Source organism: Chelonoidis abingdonii, chromosome 4 (genome assembly GCF_003597395.2).
Source record: "Chelonoidis abingdonii isolate Lonesome George chromosome 4, CheloAbing_2.0, whole genome shotgun sequence".
Classification (NCBI taxonomy): Eukaryota; Metazoa; Chordata; order Testudines; family Testudinidae; genus Chelonoidis; species Chelonoidis abingdonii.
In genome coordinates this window covers 78,229,457-78,254,264 of record NC_133772.1, presented here as the reverse complement: position 1 = coordinate 78,254,264, position 24,808 = coordinate 78,229,457, and the positions used below count along the sequence as shown (strand labels likewise).

The window sequence follows — 24,808 nt, the reverse complement described above, 5'->3', positions numbered from 1 at the left end:
GTGATATGACTCACTTGACTCCTACTCTCCGAAATCCTGTTCTGATTGGCTGTCACCTTCCTGTAGCTGTATGGTTTAGGAGTGCTCAAGCCTGACTGCCCTTTTTCTCTCTCGCTACTGTTCCCTTCTGTTGTAAAGAACACTGTGGGAATGAGTTCTTGCATGGTTGCTGCTGGTTTCCTTGAGTTAGGAAATCAGTAGGAGAGCACCATTATCACTAAATTTCTTATGGATGGCTTCCTGTTTGTGTTGGGTACAGTAATTCTTTAGTTTCCTGTGCAGTTTTTATCTGGAGTTCATTTTTGGCAGGTATTACAGATTTGTGTTATATCCTGTCCTCTGCTGTGTTCTCCTCTCCTCCCCCTCAATTCGAGTTACTTTCTGGACATTCGTTCTCTCAGTTCCTGTCTCTGCTTGCTGACATGGCACTTTAGCTTGTTAACATGGTTGATGTTTTCAGAAAACAATTTTAGATTATTGTTAAATTGTTAAAATATATGAATGGGGCTGACAAACACAGACCAGTTAAGTCTCCATATAAAATTCTTGAATTAAAAGAATATTTTTTTACACTGCTGTCTTTACTATGTGCTGTAGGAGGAAACAAATTCAGGCATTGTTAGTCCTTGGCAGGTTTTGGCACTTTTATGAATACAATAGGAAGTTGTTAATTTTCACTTTGATCATTTGCAAACTCCCAATTTTTCTGGGACTTCGGATCTGCTTTTCTTTTAATCTCAAGTATCTGGCATAGAGAGAGAGTTGTCAGCTGACTCTTCTCAGAATATCAAAGAGCATTTTTATCAGCCAAATAACCTTATCTCAATACACTTGATAGTTGCTGAATTCAGTCATTTGTAAAAAGGTCAATAATGTGAATTCACAAATTTCAGTTGTGTCCTTAACAAGAGTTGAATTTCCTTTCTAGTGGGCAGTATCTCTGATCTACTTTCTTAAAATTACAGATATGAAACCCTCCAATTTGGCATCCCACACCTACTGCTTTCTTTTTCTGGGTTTGGCTACACTTGCAGCTGTACAGCGCTGGGAGTTAAAGCTGTCTTCGTACAGCTGTGTAGGGAAAGCGCTGCAGTGTGGCCACACTGACAGCTACCAGCGCTGCAGTGTGGCCACATTTGCAGCACAGCGCTGTTGGGAGTGGTGGATTATGGGCAGCTATCCCAGCGTTCAAGTGGCTGCAACGTGCTTTTCAAAAGAGGGAGGTGGAGTGGAGTGTGACAAGGCGCGTAGGGGAGACAGAGTGAGTGGATTTTTGGAACTGACACTGTGTCAGCCCCCTGCCTTGCAAGTTCCGACCCCTTCCCCCACTCCTCTCTCATTCACTAAATGCAAATAGCCTTCTTTGTTTTTTTCCTCACAGACCAGATAAGCAGCTGCTCCGAAACAGACCCCCACCCCCCCGCCGTGCTGCTTCTCTCCTCAAGCAGACACTAGGGGTATGGCTACACTTGGAATTTCAAAGCGCTACCGCGGCAGCGCTTTGAAGTGTGAGTGTGGTTGGAGCGGCCGCGCTGGGAGAGAGGTCTCCCAGCGCTGCATGTAAACCACATCCTTTACGTGTGTAGCGTGCAGCGCTGGGAGCCACACTCCCAGCTCTGCCGCCCTGATTACACTGACGCTTTACAGCGCTGTATCTTGCAGCGCTTAGGGGGGTGTTTTTTCACACCCCTGAGTGTGAAAGTTGCAGCGCTGTAAAGTGTGAGTGTAGCCATACCCTAGCTGTGGACATTCCAAAGGGATCCCCCTGCCTGCCTCTGCTCATTCACTGCAAACAGTAGCTCTGTTTGTTTTTTAGATAAACAGGGAGCCCCGAGTTCACAACAAAACAAAGAGAGGCATCACAACAAAACAAAGAGTGTTATCTTTACTTAAAAGCATTATGGGAAGGTTCTGGAGGTCCGTTACAGTGTAGTAAGATTAATCACTGTTTACACTGGCACCCCAGCGCTGTTCTCTTTATTCCTCTCGTCGAGGTGAAGTTGTCAAGGTATGAACCTCCACTCTGAACCTTAGTGTCCAAAAGATGGGGTACCTGCATGAAACCCCCTAAGCTTAATTACTAGCTTAGAAATGGTAGAGCTGCCACCACCCAAAAATATAGTGTTTTGGGGCACTTTCTGGCCCCCAAACCCTTCCCTGGGGACCCCAAGACCCAAATCCCTTGGATCTCAAAACAAAGGGAAATAAACCATTCCCCTCCTTTCTTCCTCCCAGATTCTCCCCTCCCTGGGTAACACTGGGAGATCCCTGTGATTCAACTCCTTATATCTTAAAACAGAGAGGAAATTCACCTTCCCCCCCTTCTCTCCCCCTCCCAGACTCTCCCTGAGAGAGAGCCAGTAATCCTAACACAGAGAGAAACCAGGATTTTCCTTTCTCCCACCAATTCCCTGGTGAGTGCAGACTCCCTCCCCTTGGGTCTTACATAAGATAACCAAAAAATCAATCAGGTTCTTAAAAAGGAAAACTTTTAATAAAAGAAAGAAAAAAGTAAAAATTTTCTCTGTAAAATCAAGATATAAAATGTTACAGGGTCATTTAGCTTATAGACACTAAAGAGAATCCTCCCCCCAGCGCAAATAAAAGTTGCAGCCACAGAGATACAATCCTTCCAGCAAAATACACATTTGCAAATAAAGAAAACAAACAAAAAGACTAAACCACCTTTCTAACTGGTACTTACTAAATTGAACAGAAGAGGCTTTTTCAGAAAGATTGGAGAAATCTGCTTACATGTCTGGCCCCTCTCAGAACCCAGAGAGAACAAAGAAAAAACCCAAAAAGCACAAACAAAGGCTTCCCTCCACCGAGATTTGAAAGTATCTTGTCTCCTGATTGGTCCTTGGTAGTTGTTCAGGTTTATGAGCTAGTTAACCCTTTACAGTAAAAGAGACATTAACCTTAACATCTGTTTATGACAGAATACATGCAGCGTGTAGCCAGGAGATACAGCACTATGTGTCCTTGCCAGTGTGGACGGGAAGTAAGTTGCAGCTGTAAAGCCCACCAGCGCTGTAACTCTAAATGTAGCCAAGTCTCTGGGAGGTTGGGTAGGTGAGAGCATAGTCTTAATCCTTAGAGCAGGAATTTGAACCAAGAACTTGATTGTTACAGCTAGGTTGTGTAGAGGACAGAAGTTCTGTTTTGCTAAGGAATTTCAGGTTTGCAAAATTTAGCTTAGTCAAGCGTGCAAAACAAAACTTGAAAGTTCCACAAGGAATTCCCTCCCCCCCATTGTTTCAGTAATTAAAATGTTTATATTCAGTTTTAGACTTTTATGAATTTTTATTATAGTGTACCATAACAAAAAGTAAAAAAATAGTTTCAAAACAAAAATCAAAAATGTACTTCCAGAAATATCAAATCAGGATATTTTTGACTATGCTGGAACTTTTCTTTTGGTTTTAAAAATCAAAATCAATTCAATTTCACATAGTGTTTTGATTTTGATGGATTGCATATTCCATGAGATTTGATACCATAAATTATCTACTCGCACTCCAATTTAGCTTTGTCTTTATACTAAGCCACCATTTTTCTATTTACATAATTGTCTTGGGTGGGTTGACTGTAGAGTTGGATTGGAGCATTGACCTCATAGTCAAGAGGGATTTACTTGTTCTCCTGAGACTTTGAATCTACCCTAAATTGACCACAGGAGGAGTATGTGGAAAGCAGATAGCTTTTCGTGCCCCAAAAACTGAACTACCCATTATGTTGTTCCAAATCCCAGCCTGTTATGCAAGTGTAAGCTGAGCTATCTAGATCCAGTTGCCCATATGAGCGTAATCAGCCTTCAATCTGTAAAGTGATCTCTGAAGGACAAAAAGCTATCAGGAGAGGGAACTTATTATATTAATATTCTTGCTTTTCATAAAATCTATAAAGTAAGTAGGAACCCGTACCCCCCCAAAAAGACTGTGCCATGATTCCCCCCACCCCCAAACTGTTTGCCCTACTAGACCCTCTTTTAGGTTCTGGTGGTAGTGGTAGTAATAATAATGACATTTTTTAAAACTACCTAAAAAAATGTTAAGGTTGCTAAGTCCAGGAATCAGACGTTAGGAAATGTCAGAATTAAGGGTACTCATGCAACTTTCATCTGGACACCTTAAGTAGAGCAGGTGTTCTACTGTAGTTAAAACTGAGATTTGCTTACTGTTTAACTGTGAGTTTTTTGAGGTATCCAGTGTTTAATTACATGATCACATACTATTTTTTCCACTGTCTCGTTTGGTGCACAGGATACTCTATATTTTGGGAACGAAACAGGGTTGTGTAGTGCATGAAGCTGTTGTCTGTACAATCCCATCCTCATCTGTTTTAGATGTTGAAAGATGTATAATTAATTTTCTGCACGCCCAGTTTCAAACAACAGTGGCGATACTTGCAGAACTTCTGAGTATTCCTTGATTGGAGCTGTATTTTGAATGCATACAATGATTAAAAATGTTAAGTAGTCTAAAAAATCAGGCCCTAGGTGTCCCACCCAAATTAGTAGACATTTTTTACCTTAATTTCTCTATGCCTCTGTTCCCAATTTGTAAAATGGGGGTAATAATGCCACCTCTTCTATATAAGGGTGTTTTGAAAATAAATTCATTGATGTTTGATCCATGAAGTACTTGAATAGTATAGTGAATACACCTTGGAAATGCCCATGAGGAAATTAATAGTTTTGCATTCAGTACAGAAGTTAGATCATGGGTGGCACGTGAACTACCGGCTGTGGGAGGCTAAACCCCAGCCTTGTCCCTTCTACCCAAGGCTCCACTGGAGCTAAGCCCCACCCCCCATCGGAGCCCCGTGGCCACTGGCCCAGTCTCATGGCTAGCACCCCACCCCCAAAGGAGCACCAGGAGGGCGAGCAGCACACAGATCCAGCCTCTCAACCCAGGGGAGCGGGAGGGAGCAGGAAGGCAGGTGGTGCGCGGCCCCATCCTTCCCAGCTCAGGAGGATGGGCAGCATGCAGCCCCAGTCCTAGAGCGTGGTAGGGCAGGTGTCACATGGCCCAGCCTCCCCAGCTCCGGAGGGCAGGTGGCACACAGCCCCAGTATCACCAGCTCCGGAGTGTGGGGTGGTAGGCGACCCCAGCCTCCCTAGCTCCGGAGCACAGGAAGGTGGGCAGTGCATGGCCCCAGACCCAGAGCACTGGGGACTGGATTCGGAGCCCAGAAGACTACTGGAGCTGCAGCCGCACACAGGGAGTGTCACAGCAGGGGGCTGGGTCACGCCTGGCTGTTTGGGGTGGCAATGCCTCCCCCTGCCTATGCGACCCGCTGCCCATAGGTTGGATGATGTATAATAGATAAGACCTGAAGCCATACTTTGAATGAGGAAGATAAAAAGAATATTGAATAACAATGCACTCTCTGAACATTGTCCGTTCTCTACTCTGGATGAGGTAGGGGTCTGTGGAAAATATAGTATGAAATCATTTAATTAAGACAGTCATAAAGCACACAAAGATCTGGGCTGTGATGGGATTTATCAGGCCTTTTTTGGTTACCTGGGTTTTCCTTGAGCAGTGGTGGTCTCAGGTGTAGGCCATCTCATAGGAAATGGATGAATTCAACCGCTACAAGATAAGACAGACAGCCTGCATTCTCACACCCAGGAAAACAGGTAGTCTTTCTTGGGACTGACCAGCTGTTACTGAAGGTTCACATCCCATTTTGCAACGCTTTTGGCGGAGCTCATGAAAGCCACTGCAACTAGAGCAATCCAGTGGATAACTGAATGTAGCAATCCCTTTACCAAAAATCAAGACTTTCTTCTTCAAGTGATGGTCCCTGTCTGAATTTTGCTGAGGGTTAAGGACATGCACCATGCACCTGGAGCCAAAGCTTTTAAAAGTAGTGCTGTTCTGTGGTCTGGGCATGCGCCCTGTGCTGCCTTGTGGTCTCGCCAGAGGTGATAAAGGGTGCGACAGGCTGCCAGCACCTCCAGTTCCTTCTCAAGGCTGCATGGTCCAAGTTGGAACTTCTACTCCTATCATCCCCATGATGCACTTTCCAAAACTTTCAAAACTATCCTTAGTGCTGTTCATAGTTTAAATTTCTTATCTGTTCTGCATTTATTTTTTGGTTTTTGTTTGATTGTTCCTTTCGTACCTGATTAAAACCTGTCCTTCCTGCCCTCACAAGTTTTCCATCAGTAACAAGCACCAGTGCTATCTGCACTGCTTGGGGGAAGCCCATATCACGTCCAGGTGCAGTATGTGCCTCTCCTGCCCATACTTGGGAGAACCCGAGTGTCCTCTTCAGGAAATAGTTTTTGGAGGCTGCCATGGGACCAGCATCAGATCTTGGATGGGGAACCCCCCTCCTCTCCAGTACATCAGCCTGAATAGGCGAAGAGCACCCCTCCCGCCGCAGAACCTCCATCAGACTCTGCTGGTACCAGTGCTAAGGATCCCACACTGGGGCTTAGCCATGAAGCAAAGAAAGATGCGCATAACCATGGCAGTAAGTCTTCCTCCAAGTCTAAGAAGGACTCTGCACTATCCATGGGTTATGGCCACGATTGAACCATGCGTTCCAAGTCTCATGAGACCAAGAAATAGCCGCATCAGTCACGGATCCACCAGTACATATTACAGACCCAGTGACTCCGCTGGCATCCGGGGAACCATCGGTCTCCAGATAGATGCAGTTCACAATATTGACTCCTCCAGCAGAATGAATACCATTAATCCCATGGAGACTTGGAAGCGCCTTCGGTCCCCACGAGTTGTTCACATTGGAGGGACTACAGTCTCCACAACCACCAATCTGATCACCAAGTTGAAGAGACCCTTCACCAGCTATGTTCCTGCCGCCTCTCGTTCTGGTGGTTCCAATGGCACCATCATTTGGTGATGTTTCTGACTCCTCTGATTTGGAGAATATGGATGTCCAACAAGGTTCACCACTCCCGTTCCAGAAGCATGACTACCCAAAGACTCTGACAGTGCCGTGGCCATTCCCCACCTTGCCTTATCCGCAGAGTTGGTATCCGGCACCGTGGTCATGGGGTATGCCACAGCAGGGTCAACCGGGCTGGCAATACTTGAGCTCATGGCCCTAATATTTACTCTCCAAATGATCCTGCTCAGTTTGGGAGGACTCTCCCATTTCACCACCACAACCCTCGTCAGGTAGGCGCTGCAACGTAGCGCTGGATAATACACCAATTAGCACGAGTCTGACGGATCCGGAGAGGCATCCGTCATATTCTCCAGATGCAGATGCCTCTTCAATCCACTCCTCCCCATTGGACAACTATTGCCAGTTTCTGGAATTGCTGCAGAGACTAGGCAATGCCCTAGAAATTCCTTTAGAGGAGGCACAAGACAGTCAACACTAGCTGCTTGACATCTTGCACACATATGTACCAGCGAAGGTGGTCCTACCAATCAGTGATGTCATCATCCAGTTGGCACATGCTGTATGGAACAACCCGGTCACATCTGCACCCACCCCGAAAGAAGAGATACCATGTCTCCACCAAAGGATCAGAATTCCTGTTCTCTTATTCTCCACCAAACTTATTGGTCATCCAGGCGACTTCTAAGTGTTCCAAGCAAGAACCCCATCTGATAGAGAGGGTAAGAGGCTAGACCTCATGGGCAGAAAGGTCTTCTCGGCGGGACTCCAATTTTGTATTTCAAATTACTTGGCCTGAGGGCCAAATTTGATTTTATTAACTATGGGCAGTTGGCTGAGTTTGCAGACAAGTTGCCCTCGTGAGATCACAACCAATTCTAGGCAGTTTTGCAGGAAGGCAAGTTACTCTCCAGGTCCATTCTGCAGACATGGCTTCCCGTGTCCTGATAACGGGGATTGTCATGAATAGGAACTCCTGGTTACACTCCTCTGGCTTCCCCAAGGAGGTGCAAAACTCTATAAAAGACCTCCCATTTGACGAATTCCCTCTCTTCAGTCAGAAGACAGACAAGTCCCTACATTCCCAGAAGGACTCTAGAGCCTCTATCTACACACCAGCACCTGAGAGGAAATTCTGCCACCTACTGCACAATGGACAAGTGGATCCTAGATATCATCCACAGCAGCTACGTCACAGTGTTTATGGCAACACATCCATCTCGCCCTCCTCCTCAGTCCACACACACAGAACACTCACGTGACGACCTCCTCCAATTCAAGGTTAATTCTCTGTTGCAGAAGGGAGCTGTGGAGCTAATAATACCAGACTCCTTTCAGGGAACAGGGTTCTACTTGAGATACTTCCTAGACCCCAAAAAGACTCGAAGATGGAAACCAATATTGGATCTCTGATGCCTCAACCATTTGATTTCCAGTCCAAGATTTTGCATGTCATGCTCGTAACAATCATTCTCTTCTTAGAAAAAGGAATATGGTTTATGGCTCTTGATTATGCAAGACGTCTACTTCCATATCGATATGCACCCAACACATGATAGGTTCTTGAGGTTCAAGATGGGGCCTCAGCATCTTCAATACAGGGTTCTACCTTTCAGACTTATCATTTCCCTCTGAGTATTCACAAAAGTTTTCTCAGTGGTGGCAGCCAGTCTCAGACATCAAGGAACTCTTGTTTTTCCATATCTGGATGACTGGCTGATAGCAGCATGGACCAAACAAGAGGTCCAGGAATCAACATCCCAACTGCTTCTACTGCTCTCCTCCCTGGGGGTCAACATAAAAAAATCAACTTTAAGCCCTATGCAATCCCTGGAGTTCATAGAGGCTCTCATAGACGTGACTTCCACCCCAGTTTATCTACCAAGGGAATGATTCCAGACAGTGAGGGAATTAATCATTTTAGTGTCTTCCAACCCTTCGGTTTTGGCCAAAATCTGCCTCTTTCTCTTGGACACATGACAGCCTGCACATGTCATTCTCGTCGCTCACCTACACCTGCACTGCATTCAATTGTAGCTACAAAGGGTCTACTCCTCCATGCATCAACCCATGAACACACTGCTCCTCATGCCACCAGAAGTTCTCTCCTCACTCCAGTAGTGGATGATCCCCGTACAAGTCCACTTGGGAATGACCTTCCTCCCATCCTCACCCACCATTATGACCATAATGAACACATCCCTCATGTAATGGGGCACCCACATGAGTGACCATGTGACACAAGGCATGTGGACAACAAGAGAGGCCAGGATGCACATAAACATGTTGGAATTCCAGGCAGTACGCAAAGCTTGACAGATGTTCCTTCCAACCATCCAAGACCAACATGTTCTTGTCATGTCAGGCAATACCACCGTGGTCTTCTATATAAACAAGCAAGGGGGGACAAGATCTTGAGCCTAGTGTGTGGAAGTTATGCACCTTTGAGAATAGCGCACCACTTTTGACAGCAGTTTATCTACTGGGCATCCAGAACATGATTACCAGTGCTCTCAGCAGAAACTTTGCAACCGACTACGAATGGGAGTTGCACAACTCCATAATGATGGACTTCTTTGGCCAATGGGGAACCCCAGTGAGGGATCTTTTTGCATCCCATGACAATACCAAATGCACTCAGTACTGTTCAAGGGGAGGAGTTGGAACTGAATCAAAGGGGGACACCCTAGTCCTCAATTGGTCGGACAGGACGAATTATGCCTTCCCCTCCCCATCCCTCCTATCACAAGCGATCCACAAAGTCAGACAGGAGAAAGCAACAATTATCCTGATCGCCTCTTTCAGGAATCACCAATTTTGGCTCCCACTTCTCTGCATGTTGAAGCACTCCCCACTAACGCTTTGGACGTTGCCAGAGGTGCTGACCCAACACAACAGCAGACTCAGATACCCCAACCCACACACTCTTTACCTGATGGGTTGGGTTTTGGATGGACATGTCCACTAGTGCAGGAATGCTCTCTGGCAGTGTGATATGTTCTCTCAAGCAGCAGAAAGGAGTCCACAAGACGCTTGTATCAAGCCAAATAGATGCGTTTCACTGCCTGGAAGGCCGTCCAGCAGGGCCTTGTCTCTGAAGCAGTGAGCATCCCACTACTCTGGGAATATTTCCTTTATCTGAAGGACTCAGGACTGGTCCTCAGTTCCATGAAGATGTATGCAGCTGCCATTAGTGCTTTTCACCCACCAGAGGACAGCCATTCAATCTTTACCCACCCATTAACTGTATGGTTCTGGAAGTACCTTCTGCGAAAATATCCCACCCCGCCCCATTCAATCTATTGCTGCCCAGTGGGACCTTAACCTAGTCTTCACCTCGTTGATGTCCGACCCCTTCAAACCTATGGCTTGATGCTCACTATTTCTCCTTTCTATGAAAGTCATTTTCTTTGTCACCATTATATCGGCTAGGATGACTAGCAAGCTGGGAGCCATGATGGCTAACACCCCCACCCCCTTTACTACTTTCCATAAAGACAAGATCTCTTTATGCCTTCATCCCAAGTTCCTATCCAGGGTGGTTTCCCAATTCCACCTTAATTACCTACCTTCTTCCTCAAGCCTCAAATGAGGAAAGAAGGCTTCACTCATTAGAAGTTCGAAGGGCACTGGCTTTTTATCTTGAGCAGACAAAGCTGTATAGGAAATCCCCTGGGCTTTCCATTGCCATAGTGGAGAGAATGAAAAGGCAAAGTATTTCCACCCAGAAACTCTCCAGGTGGATCTCCAGGGTGCATTACATGCTGCTATCAGGATGTTCCCCGCCTGGATGGATTCGGGCCCATTCCATGAGATCATAAGCATCAACTACAGCCGCACGCCACAATGTGCCCCTCACAGATATATGCAAGGCAGCCACATGGAGTTCAGTACACACCTTTTCCACACACTACACTCTAATGCATGATTCTCCAACGGACGCTTGGTTATTTGTTACTCACCCTAAGTGGAATACCATAGGGACCATCGATTGAAGACGACAACGAGATTACTTACCTGTAACTTAAGGTTCTTTGAGATGTGTGGTCCCTGTCTGTATTGCAAACCCATCCTCCTTCCCCTCTGCTGTGGATTCAATAGTTCTGTGGTAGAGAAGGAACTGGAGATGCCGGCGGCCTAACAGGCCCTTTATCACCTCGGGTGAAACCATGAGGCAGCACAGGGCGCATACACCGACAGCTGAACAGTACTACTTTCAAAAGGTCCAGCTTCAGGTGCATGATGTACGCACATAATGCTGAGTGGAATACAGATAGGGACCAAACATCTCAAAGAACTTTCAGTTACAGATAAGTAACCTCATTATCCTATGTCAGCTTCCTTTGGTGTCTGGACTTCTCATGCTCGTTTTTACTACAAATTCAAACTTCCCCAATTGCTTTGGGAACAGTGTTGTCATTCAGTTTTCAAGGTGTGGAACATCCAGTATTGTACCTAAATTGGAAACTGCAGTGAGGAGAGATTAGATTCTCCACCATCAAGCAGGAGTGCTTGGCCATCAGATTGGCTGTAGGGCCTTAAAATTATTATCTTTTAGGGATTCCCTTTTACCTAATAATGGATCATGCATCCTGGTGCTACTCGGTGGTATTTGGTGCTGCAACAGTGTGCCTTGCATGTGCAAAACCAAAGGGGTTCACAGCACTAGGTTGTGGTTTTGTTTTCCCAAGATAGTGGGGTTATTGCAGAAGGGGGAGATTGGGTCCTAAAGCCCATTCTGCAGGGGGGTGGTGTGTGATGGGGTCTATCAGGCCTTCTCTGCCCCATGCTGGACATTCCCTGATACTCCCAGCTAAAAGTAAACCTGCTCAGACCAGGCTACCAACAAGATTTAGTCCTCCAGAGGCGAGATGGGTCTGGAAACAGTGACCAATCAGGAGCCAGCAGACTAGTTAAGAAGGCTTGTCTGCCTCTTCTGAGGAAATGAGGGATCCACGTCTCATCCAGTTCTTAGTGCAGGATGAGACTGGGACAGAAGAGGAGCTCTCAGTGCTGCGCAAAAACCCCAGGGCCAGTTCTAGGATTTGCCCTCAAGCACTGCAGCTAAGATCTTGCTTTTGAGTTTTGTTTGTTTGTTTGTTTAAAGGTGCAGACAGCCAGATTCTGAAACTCTGGGGTTTAGAGACATGCCGAGTTTATGGCACAAGCCAGCATAGTCTGAGCAGGTGGTCACAACTTGACAGGGAATGCCTGCAGCACCATGGTTGGCCCTGTAGGTACACTGTGAAGCAGCCCCACCTATGACAGAGCCAAATTACAGTTCCACAGGCAACCTTATTTCAGGCATTTCCTAACTTGATAGCTTGACTTTGCAACCTGAATGTTCTTTTACCATAGGTTTGTTTATGTAATTTCTTAATGTTAAAAAAAAAAAAGAGAAAAAACCCAACCCAAAAACAAGTATTTCATTTGTTGGAACCAAGCTGATCCCTGACATAGGTCATCAGCAGGGTTAATATTGTTAGATCTCCAGCACAGTCCTCTACTGCTTGAACTAATGGAATAACAGGTAGCAATAGAAGGCCATTATCTTGTGTGTGGACCTCCCATAAGAGGTGATGGAGAAACACTTTGCAAATGGATTTCATAGCTGTTTGCTAGAGAGCAAAGGAGTGTCAAAACTCAGCAATTGTGGATTCAATTCCAGATTCTGTAGGGAAATGTTTTCTAATTATTTTAGTGTCCCCAGCCTGTCTGTCTCCTGCTCCTGTCCCCCATGTCTCCAGCTCCTTCCATTCCTCTGCTCCTGCCCTTACCTCTTGACCATGACTCCACTCTGTTCCTCTTCCCTCCCATCCCTGGCTCCCACTATTCTATCAGGTCCCAACCCTTTTGTACCTGTTCCCCTTCTGCTCCTGTTTGCCCCTCCTGGCTCCTGCTCCTAACCTCCCTCCTCTCCAGGCTCCTTTTACCACCTCCATGTGCTCTGCCCTTATTCCCCTGCCCTGCATCACTACCCCTTGTGCTTGATTCTCATCCCTTTGCATTCAAGTTGGGCTGTGTCCTGGGTGCCAGCAGTGGGGAGCATTGAGAGCACAGGAGGAACAGTATCCCTTTTCTCACTTCCTGTGCCAGGCACCATAGAGACTCCCCAGATGGCGGGAGGAGTAATTCCAGGGAAAATCCTGCTCAATCCCTGCAGCTGCATGCTGGAGCCTGTTCACTTTGTAGGGATAGTGCATGTGCAGTCTTGCTAACATGTAGGTGCTGTATGGGGATGGACCATGCTCAATGCAGATGAAATCTTCAGAGAATTTAGCTCTGAGACTCTTAACAAATCTCTATTGAGCATGTGCCAACTGAGATTGTTCAGAAGCTTATGAATTGGCCTAATTTTGGTGAATTTTCATAGAGACAGCAAAAAGCACATCTCTATCACTAGGGCAACACTCCTGCTGAACTTAAAGTCCCTGTTCCAAAGCATGGAGGCAAGACACCCATTAGGCCAATGGCACAGTTGGAAATAAAACCCCCGTCTCATGAGTCCCAATCCAGTGCTCTATACATAGACCACACTGCTTCCCAAATCCTTAAAAAAGAAATCCTGCTGGAACTTGTGAACAAGACTTTTTCAGTAAACACGTTACTCTTTCTTCTTAAGCACTGCAGGAGAAAAGAGTTTATTTTAGGCAGTGCTGGGGTCATGATTTTTTTTATTTCTAAACATATCACCTGTTTCTCTTATCAGAGTGACAGTGTGACTCCTTTGTGTTTTGCCTTCATAATCCAGTAGAAAAGGTCCTAAAGCATTGTCCTCTTATGTATATGCAACTAAATTCTATTTCTGTTTGTGTTTCTGTTCTGATAGAAGAGAGTGGTGGAACAGCTGCGGAAGAATCTGATAGTAAAGCAGGAGCAGCCAGATAATAAGTTTCAAATACAGCCATTGGTACAGTCAGAAAACAAACTACAAAATCCACAACAGCAACCACTACAACAACTACAGCAGCACCACCATCAGCAGCAGCAATCTACTGTGCCCTCTCCAAACCTGATTGGATCACAGGTAAAAACACTGGAAGCCTTTCTGTGATATGCAGGGCATGTTGCTTATTTAGGGTGAAATTCATCTCTCTGCAGAGAGATGAGCATAAAGGCTAATTTAAGTCCTCAAAACAGAGTTCAAGTGGGATTTAAATGGTGTGTAGGTCTTGTGGTGGCCTCTGTGCAAATGAATTTGCCCCTTTGTGCACATACATGTGGGGTTCCGTTCCTGGTCCCTTCTTTTGCTGTCACTTCTAACCAAAGTCAAAATAAATTGCAGTTTATGATTTCTGTTCTTTCTTTTAAAAGCGGGGTCAGAACCTCCAAGTTCAGGAATGGAGGAAGTACCACTTTTTCAAAAATAAATTGTAACCAATATTTCTTCTAGTATGCAAGGGCAAGAATTACAGCCCATAAGGCATCTATACGTACTGAGACTGAAGAAGCAGTTAAGGTCTATTATATCAGTATTACTCACCCCATACAGTGGAACAGTTTTCTAGTTCAGGAGCACAGAAGAACAGAGGTTAAAACACAATGCACTGTAGAGCAGGTCATGTTTACCTATATAGGAGTATGGTAAAATTCACTCTTGGAGTTCCTTTAAGTATATGATTCTTTCTTTTTAACCTTCAGGGTCTACTCTTCACGTAAAACTTATGCTTGGAACTAGGAACTTAGAACTGTGATCACATAGGTCCCAGCTCAATAAAATACTCAAGTACTTGAAGTAGAGTATATGCTTTAGTGTTTTGTTGTATCAGAGTAATAGTGCTTCTTTGAGTGCTTGCTCATGTCGATTCCATTCTTGGTGTGTGCACACCCATGTGCGCAGTCGTCGGAGATTTTTCCCTTAACAGTATCTGTAGGGTTGGCAGTGGCACCCTCTGGAGTGCTACGCTCATGCATTGGTATATTAGGCACTCCCAAACCTACTCCCTCTCAGTTCCTTCTTACCACCCGTGATAGTTGGTCAGAGTGCCTCACCTTGCATTGCAAGAGTGTTAGCGTTTCTTAATAGCCCATTGTCTGTTTTATTTGTATATAGTTCTTAGGTAGGTAGTTAGCCATTAAGTTAAATGTTAGTTTAGTTGCTAGAGTCCTGGCTGGGATTTTGCCCCAGAGTAGAGCGTGCCCCGTTCCCCAGGCTTCAAACTGTGTTCATCATGCAACGAACCGATGCCTGTTAGTGACCCCCACAGCAGCTGTTCGAAGTGCCTGGGAGAATCTTATATAAAGAACAAGTGCAGGATTTGCAAGAACTTTTGTCTCAAAACCCAGGAGTGAGATATCCCCTTGAAAGCCCTCCTCATGGAGGCTGCACTTTGTCCGGCTTCGGAGGCCTCCTGGTCAGACTCCACTTCCAGCACCTTGGTGTTGGTGTGGAGCACTCCACCCGGAACCATTCCCCCTCGTCAGGGCCCAAAAAGCATCCCCATGACATAGGACCCAGCGCCACAACCTCGGTCTCCAGCACCATGCTCTTCTTCTACAAGGCATGGAACACCAGAGTTGAGGCACTGATCTCCGTACTCACAGTATCAGCCAGCCTCTCGCCAGAGATTGCCCTGGCACAGATCCCTATCACCTAGATGATCTCCCAGGCATCGAACCCCATCGGTGTGGGACCGCTCACCATTGCAGCATTGGTCTCCGCTGTCCCGGTACCACTTGATGGACAGATACCGATCCCCACACTCTAGGCACCGGTCTCCTGCGAGGGTCAGCCAGCAGACAGGCCTCCAGAGCCCCACCTTGATCACTGGAAGGGAACTGGTCCAAGTCAGAGCCGGAATTCAGTCCCTCGTCAAGGAAACATGGGTCTCTGCTGGCCCCAGAGCCCAGCACAACATCCATGGTGGTAGCATGGCAGCAGGGCCAGTGGCCTGCTCAATGGTCCTGTTGGAATCCTTGGGGCATACCAATGATACTGGTTCCATACGCCCACCAGTCCTCCCTGGCCACCTCAGACAAACCACTCCCAGCACCGGGTTCAAAGCACAGTGCAGAATCTGACACAGGGACAGCACAAAAGGCGTCATCGCCTAGGGAGCCATCCCCAGACGGGGAAGGGGAACCCACCCCTCCACCTGCGATGCCCTCGTTGTCTTTGTCACTGGATAAAGCCGTGGCGGGGACCTCCCAGACTCTTAGTCTTCTCCCCACAACTTTAAAGAGCACCAGGCTCTCCTTAAGAGAGTGGCTGACAACTTAAACCTGGAAATTAAGGAGTTGGCAGAGCAATCTGATGACCTTTTCAGTGTCATATTTTTCACCACCCAGACCCACATCATGATGCCAGTCCACCCAAGGGTCCTCAAGATCACTAAGGCGTTGTGGCAGACCTCTTCTGTTCTGCCCACTTCGAAAAGTGTAGAAAAGAAGTATTATGTCCCTGCAGAGGGGTTTGAATACCTCTATACGCACCCACCTGCTGAGTCTCTGGTTGTGTCCATAGTCAACAAGAGGGACAGGCAGGGACAGGTGAGCAGCATGCCTAAGAATAAAGACGTCAAGAGACTGGACCTTTATGACAGAAAGATTTATTAGATGGATATGGTGGCCAGGGTTGTTGCTTCTGCAGTGGTGATGTGGTGCAGCTCTTGACTACAATCCTTGGGTTTATCCCAGGAGATGCAGTCCACTCTCCAGGACCTCCCGTATGAGGGACCAGGGCTCTTTTCTGAGCTCACAGATACAAGGCTGCATGACCTTAAAGACTCCTGTGCCAGCCATCACATTCCACAGCAGGCTAGGAAGCAGTTCTCTCCTCCTCCTCCTAGGTCCTGGGGGCCCCCCCCGGATGGGCACCTATAAGAGAAAGGACAGAGACAAGGGGTTTAAATGACGATGCTCCTCATCCTCCCGTTCACTTTCTCAGCCCAGTCCTTCAAGACACCATGGGAGCCAAACACAGGCATTCTGAGGGTGTGCTCAAGGATTGCACCCCAGTCATGCTCCAAGATCCACCCTCCTATTTTTTCCTCAACCGTCTGCGCCCCTTCTGGTCAGCCTGGTCGCGAATAACCTCGGATCGTTGAGTGCTCGACATAATATCCTCAGGCTACATCCTACAGTTCTTAGCCTCCCCTCCTCTCCACCCTTCTTCCCCATTCCTCTTCAAGGACCCTTCTCATAAGCAACTCCTCGCCCAGGAGGTAGACAACCTCCTCAATATGGGGGCAGTAGAGGAGGTCCTTCGGGAAATGAGGGGAAAAGGGTTCTACTCCAATTATTTCCTAATCCTGAAAGCAAAAGGGGGCCTGCAACCCATCCTAGATTTGCGACGCCTCAACAAGCATCTCAAAAAGTTGAAGTTCCACATGGTTTCTGTAGCCTCCATTATTCCCTCCCTGGATCTGAGAAACTGGTATGTCGCCCTCAACTTAAAGGAAGCATGTTTCCATATCTCCATCTTCCAAGAACACAGATGGTTCCTCCATTTTATGCTGGGCCAGCACCATTTCCAATTCCCGGCACTACCCTTTGGTCTCTCGTCAGCCCTGAGAGTGTTTACAAAGTGCATGCCATCAGTGGCCATTTACCTGAGGCATTGGGGTATTCAGATTTATCTGTACCTCAATGACTGGTTCATCAAAAGCTGATCCTGGGATCAGGTGTAGCAGCACCTTGATCTGGTTCACTCCACTTGTCACGATCTAGGTCTGTTAATAAATGAGAAAAAAATCAACTTTAGTTCCAGTGCAGCGCGTAGAGTTCATTGGAGCAGTCCACTTGGTCCAGAGCCTTCCTCCCCGAAGTCCGATTGCGAGCCATGACAGACCTTATCTCGTGCATGCGTGCCCACCCTCTTACCACCATTCACACATGCCTGAGGTTGTTGGGTCACATGGCAGTCTGTACTTACATGGTCCGGCACGCATGGATTCACCTCAGGCCCCTACAGGCGTGGCTGTGGTTGGTCTATATCCCCAACAGACACAACATAGACCTTGTAGTCAAGGTACTGGACCACATATTGTCATCACACACATGGTGTTTGAATCCTGTATCGGGTGTTGGAGGGAGTCTCCTTTGTGGCCCCAGCCTCGTTGGTTACCCTAGACTACAATGCCTCAGATCTGGGGTGGGGAGCCCACCTGGGAAATCTCAGCATGCAAGGTTGTTGGTTGAGTAACAGTCACTTCCTACACATAAACGTCAGAGAGCTCAGAGTGGTTCGCTTGGCCTGCCAAGCTTTCTTGCCTCATATAAAGGGCAGGTTGGTTCAGATCCTGACGGACAACACTGCCCCAATGTTCTATATTGACAAGCAATGTGGAACCCAATTGTCAGTCCTTTGCCAAGAAGCTCTCAGGCTGTGGAACTTCTGTGTTCAGCATGCCATTCATCTCTTAGCTGTGCACCTCCCTTGGGCCAGAAATGCATTTGCAGATTGCCTCAGCAAGACCTTCTCATCTCACCATGAATGGTCACTCCATCTGGAGGTGATCGGCATCATCTTCCAGTGGATTTGTTTGCGTCCAGGCAGAACAGGAAGTGCCACATTTTCTGCTCAATTCAGGGGATCGACAGAGGTTCCCTGTCAGATGCCTTTCTACTCCCATGGTCGGGGCCTTCATGTATGCCTTCACTCCAGTGCCATTAATCCATAGAGTCCTCATGAAGATCAAGCAGGACAGGGCAAAGGTGATTCTCATAGTGCCGGCTTGGCTTCATCAGCACTGGTTCAGCACGCTGCTGTACCTTTTGGTGGCCACCCAGTTACAGCTGCTGTTCCAGCTGGACCTGCTGTCCCAGAACCACTGCAGTCATCTGCACCCAAACCTCGCAGCGCTGTACCTGACATCTTGGCTGGTACATGGTTAAATGCGGAGGAGCAATACTTGGCCGGTGTCCAACAGGTCCTGTTGGGCAGCAGAAAGCCCTCTACCTGGCCAAATGGAATCGGTTCACATGCTGCACCTTGAATAAAAGTGTTCGGCCTGAGTGGGCCTCACTGCAGTTAATCCTGGACTACCTTCTGTATCTCAAACTCCAAGGCCTGTCTCTTTCATCTGTTAAGGTCCACTTGGCCGCTATTTCAGCCTTCCATCCACTGCTCTGGGGCAGGTCAGTTTTCGTTCAGGACATGAAGGTCAGGTTCCTCAATGGCCTTGAGTGCCTCTACCCCACATCTGGGACCCCATCCCTCCGTGGGACCTGAATCTTGTTCTGTCATGGCTCCTGGGTCCCCCCCTTCAAGCCTCTGGCTTCCTGCTCCCTCCTCTTCTCTTGGGAGGTTGTGCTTTTGGTTGCAATAACATCTGCCCACAGGATCTTTGAGATTAGGGTGCTTGCCTCAGAACTGCCCTATACGGTGTTATACAAGGACAAGGTCCAGCTCCGGCTGCACCCAGCATTCCTGCCCAAGGTGGTCTCACAGTTTCATACAGGCCAGGACATGTATTTACCTGTCTTCTTTCCAAAAACACATAAGTCAGAGGAGGAGCACAGGTTGCATTCTCTAGATGTCAGGAGGGCGCTAGCCTTCTACATTGAAAGGACTAAGCCATTCCATAAGTCAATGCAGTTGTTCGTCATGGTGGCGGACAGGATGCAAGGTCGTCCAGTGTCTGCTCAGAGAATTTTGTCCTGGATAATTGCCTGTATCTGCTGCTGCTATGATCAGGCAAAAGTGCCTCCTTCGGCGATTGTGACCGCCCCCTCAACCAGGGCACAAGCTTCTTCATCAGCTTTCCTAGCCCAAGTGCTTATCCAGGATATCTGCAGAGCCACTGTGCATTCCTAGGGAGCCAACAGCCAGAAGCTAAAACCATTTAAAACATGATTCTGACTTCAGACTTTCTATGAACAAGCGTTTATGTCTCATTACACGCTTACCCAGTGGGCCCAAGATGATGCAGGCTTTGGTAGAGCAGTGTTGCAGGCTGCACAACCATGAACTCCAACCCCACCTCCTGGGGTACTGCTTGTGAGCCACCTAGAATGGAATCAACATGAGCAGGCACTTGAAGAAGAAAACATGGTTACCTACCTTTTGTAACTGTTGTTCGTCGAGATGTGTTGGTAATATCCATTCCATTCTCCACCCTCCTACTCCTCTGTCGGAGTTGCAGGAAAGAAGGAACTGAGAGAGCCTAGGGTCGTTGACGCTTAATATACCGACGCATGAGCGTGGCACTCCAGAGGGGGCCACTGCCAACCCTACAGATACCGCTAAGGCAAAAATTTCCAATGACTGTACACGTGGGTGCACGCGCACCTAGAATGGAATGGACGTGAGCAACACATCCCGAAGAACAACAGTTACGAAAGGTAGGTAATCTTTTTTTTGGACCGGTTATTCAGTTGATTTCCCTGTTAATCTTTTCCCTTGGAACAGTGGGGGAATGATTGGGGCATAGAATCCCTAACTAGTTAATCAGCCTGACTCATCTAGCTGTTTTGGATCTACATTTTTTAAAAATTTTCTTTTTATGAGGTTTAGCTAATTTATATTACTTGTGACATAATATAAAATAAAAAGGAAATACAACAATTGAACAAAATCAGTTTCTCTTATTGAGTGTTGAACAATAAAATTCTATCAAAAAAGTCTGAACAAAAAAGAAAACCTAAATGAGAGCAGAGAGAACAATATGTATTAATGTGTGTCAAACATTTACAGGCTGACAGTGGGTCACAGTTTGCTATGTGATTGGCCTTTGGAAACTTGATTGCGAAAGAAATCTTCTGCGAGTCTCTGTGTTCCATGCTTTGCATTTGTGTATTAACTTCCAAGTCATCTCCTGTGTTGTGTAACTTGAGCTTTTGTTCAAAGTTAAGAGCCTCTAGTGAAACTACCACAAAACTGCCAGACACAGACTCTGAAAAAGATATGGGGTTGTGGTGGCTAATCAGCTGAACATGAGTGCCCAGTGCAACACTATGGCCAAAGTATGTAATTTGATCAATGGACACCTAAACAGGAGTCTCACACTCCAGGGCACCAGCACCTGTATTTCTCTTTAGTGGCCCAACAAGGGCACCCAGTCTCAGGCTTCAAGACCCCCAGCCATCGCCTCTCTTGGATGGAGACTCATGTCTTTCTCCCTTCTGACCAGAGTATTTCCAGGTTGAAGAGTTCCCTGCCTTCACTGTTATTCCCAGCAAAAGACAGTCTGCCTAAGCAGGCCTGCGTCTCTTCTCTCCTTGGAGATAATACACAGTGTAATTGTTCCAGACATATGTTACCACACAACACTTTCTATGCAAGCGTATTTATTCTTAGGGTAAAGCTATTTACAAAAACAATAAAATAACCTCCAAAAATGCTAATAAATTTACCGGGGATTCCCCCAACATGGGGTTGGTAGGTGAGTCCTTCACACTGCACAAATGGGTCTCTCTTTTGGTCACAAGTTCATTACAGGCTCCACTCAGAACTAACACACTCCTGAAGAGTTTAGTCCCTCCTTTATTCAGTTTGGAGATCTCTGAACTGGAGTTTTCAGGAGCAGGTAATCAGTAGACAGTTGATTTCTCTCCCCAGGCCATAGCTTCAAAGGTTGGATTTGAAGTGCATCATTTGCATTACCTTACCCCTTCCCCCAAGAATTTCCTAGGAAATACACTTCCCATGCATCCGATGAAGTGAGTGTTCACCCACGAAAGCTCGTGCTCCAATACGTCTGTTAGTCTATAAGGTGCCACAGGACTCTTCGCTGCTTTTACAGATCCAGACTAACACAGCTACCCCGATACTTCCCATGTATTGCCCAAAAAAGTCACTTGAAGTTCCGAATGTCATCCAGAGATTGCATTAATCCTCCTTCCTCATAGAGAAATTCCATACAATCCCACAATAGTACACACGTATTTGCATTTTCACTAGAATGGACCCCGAATGTAATTTAATAAGGTTTAACTTAATTCCGTAAGGTTTTCCCAGATTAGTGGAGGATACTGTCATATCTGTCATGGTGAATCTCAAGTAGGAGCTGAGACACATTTTACCTCTGTATTTTGCATTGATGTGACCACAGCTGGAATACTGTGTCCAGTTCTGGTGTCCAAAATTCAAGAAGGATGTTGATAAATTGGAGAGGGTTCAGAGAAGGGCCAGGCGAATGGTTGAAGGATTAGAAAACCTGCCTTACAATGATAGATTCAAGGAGCTCAATCTGTTTCATTTAACAAAGAAAGTTAAGGGTGTCTTGAGCACAGTCCTTAAGTACCCTACATAGGGAACAAATATTTGATAGTGGAGTCTTCAAGATAGCAGAGAAAGATACAACATGATACAATGGCTGGAAGTTGAAGCTAGACAAATTCACACTTGAAATAAGGTGTACATTTTTAGCAGTGAGAGTAATTAACCACTCGAACAATTTACTAAGGTTTGTAGTGAATGCACCATCATTGGTCATCTTTAAATCAAGATTGGATGTTCTTTCTAAAAGCTCTGCTCTAGGAATTATCTTGGGGAAGTTCTATGGTCTTTGTTGCACAGGAGGTCAGACTGTTGATCATAATGAACAGTGTTGCATCCTAAAAACGATTCTAATCTCAGTTACACTGATAAAAATCTGGAGAAACTCTGCTCGCTACCATTCACACACTGCCCCATTTCTACTGACTAACAAAATGTGCCTTTTCTCCTCAAAGAGAAAAGCCTCTTCACCTACTAGGGAAAGTAAAATATTTGCCTCTTTTTAAAGTTTCCTGATGTCCGGTTTTGTAACTAATATAACTTCCAAGGCTCTTCAGCAGAATTAAATTTAGGTGCAAGTTCAAGTGCAATTCAAGTTAGGACTAGAGACAACCTAATTAGAGGTAAATATACTGCCCTAATAGTAATATTTTACTATAATCCAGTATCATATGATTTGTAAAAATCTTCCTAAAGCAGCACACCTGTTTTTTAAAAGTCACATTATTATGGATATGAAATTTTATGGTCTTATTGCTGATGTTACATCAGTATTAATACATAAACTGAAAACATTTCATATAGAAATATTCCATCTTTAGCTGCCAAAAAATAATTAACATGCAGCAGTGTGACAGAGGGAAATTCATTATCTGGACTCTGCTGATTAGAGGTTTGGTTTCGTCATGTACGATCTCACTAGAAGCCCTTAGATAGAGTCATGTCTTGCATTACATGATTGATTACATTTTTCTTTAAAATGTATGTGGGTGAATATAGTATTCATGAAAATGATCCTCTTACTGTAATATCTCACTTGAACACTTCATTCAATGCCACTTCACAACCAAAAGGAGGTCGCTTGTCCTGGAGAGAGTGCACCAGAGGTCAATAAAGAAACTCATGAATAGAAGATATAAAGAAAGGTTAAGGGAGTTATTCTTATTCTTGTGATACAGAAGACAAAGGTATGAATGTCAAGTATCAGAGGGGTAGCTGTGTTAGTCTGGATCTGTAAAAGTAGTAAAGAGTCCTGTGGCACCTTATAGATTAACAGACGTGTTGGAACATGAGCTTTCGTGAGTGAATACCCACTTTGTCGGATGGCACCTTATAGACTAAGGTTTGGCTACACTTGCAGCTGTACAGCGCTGGGAGTTAAAGCTGTCTTCGTACAGCTGTGTAGGGAAAGCGCTGCAGTGTGGCCACACTGACAGCTACCAGCGCTGCCGTGTGGCCACATTTGCAGCATTTGCAGCGGAATTGGGAGTGGTGGATTATGGGCAGCTATCCCAGCATTCAAGTGGCTGCAACGTGCTTTTCAAAAGAGGGGAGTAGGGTGGAGTGTGACGGAGTGTGGGGGAAAGAGAGAGTGGATTTTTGGAACTGACACTGTGTCAGCTCCCTGCCTTGCAAGTTCCGACCCCTTCCCCCACCCCTCTCTCATTCACTAAATCCAAATAGCCTTCTTTGTTTTTTTCCTCACAGACCAGATAAGCGGCACCTCCGAAACGGACACACACACCCCACCACAAGCCGTGCTGCTTCTCTCCTCAAGCAAACACTAGCTGTGGACATTCATCCCCCTGTCTGCCTCAGCTTGAGCAAACAGTAGCTGTGTTTGTTTTTTAGCTAAGCAGCTCTGGGAGCCCCGAGTTCACAACAAAACAAAGAGAGAGAGGCAACAAAGCAAAGAGTGTTATCTCTACTTAAAAGCATTATGGGAAAATTCCAGAGGTCAGTTACATCATAGTAAGATTAATCACTGTTTATACTGGCGCTCCAGCGCTGCAGCATCAACGCTGTTCTCTTTATTCCCCTTGTCGAGGTGGAGTACAACCAGCGCTGTAGCCAGGGAGATACAGCGCTGTATGTGCATTGCCAGTGTGGACGAGGAGTAAGTTACAGCGCTGTAAAGCCACCACCAGCGCTGTAACTCTCCAATGTAGCCAAGCCCTAACAGACGTATTGGAGCATGAGCATTCGTGGGTGAATACCCACTTCATCAGATGCATCCGACAAAGTGAGTATTCACCCACAAAAGCTCATGCTCCAATATGTCTGTTAGTCTGTAAGGTGTCACAGGACTCTTTGCTGCTTTTAAAGTTATAAATGGGATTGATAAAACTTATAAAGGGTCAAATTCACTGCTGGTGCAAATTGTTCACATGTGAGGGGTTCAAAAACTAGAGGATGTAGTCTAAACAGTAGGAAATTAGAAGAATACTGGTAATTAGGGCAAAATAAATTCCTGAATAATATAATAAACATAATGAAAAAGTTACCTGGGAAAACAATTGAAATTACACGTGGATTTGTTTTTAAGGAGGGGAAAGAATGGTGAGATTAAAATAAATCGACACAAAGCAGGCATGTTAGCACCAGAAAAAAGTATCGCCTGATACCTGGCCCAACATTTCTTCTGCTCTAGGGCATAGTAGCACTTGCATCAGAGAGATACAGTCCATGGTTTTCATTTTGTACTGGGAACATTTGATCTTTGATGAAAAGTCTGAAAAGATGCACTGACATCAGTATAGT

General features: G+C 45.9%; 1 protein-coding gene across 3 annotated transcripts in view; it reads left to right on the top strand.

The window, feature by feature from the left end:
* The window catches only part of PHF21A (PHD finger protein 21A), a 312,010-nt gene that overhangs the window by 242,869 nt on the left and 44,333 nt on the right, over positions 1 to 24,808 (top strand). For all 3 annotated transcript variants that reach the window (XM_032775109.2, XM_032775102.2, XM_032775108.2), the window contains exon 6: positions 13,718 to 13,915. In XM_032775109.2, the coding sequence (XP_032631000.1) occupies positions 13,718 to 13,915 (198 nt within the window). The remainder of the gene's footprint in view (positions 1 to 13,717; positions 13,916 to 24,808) is intronic.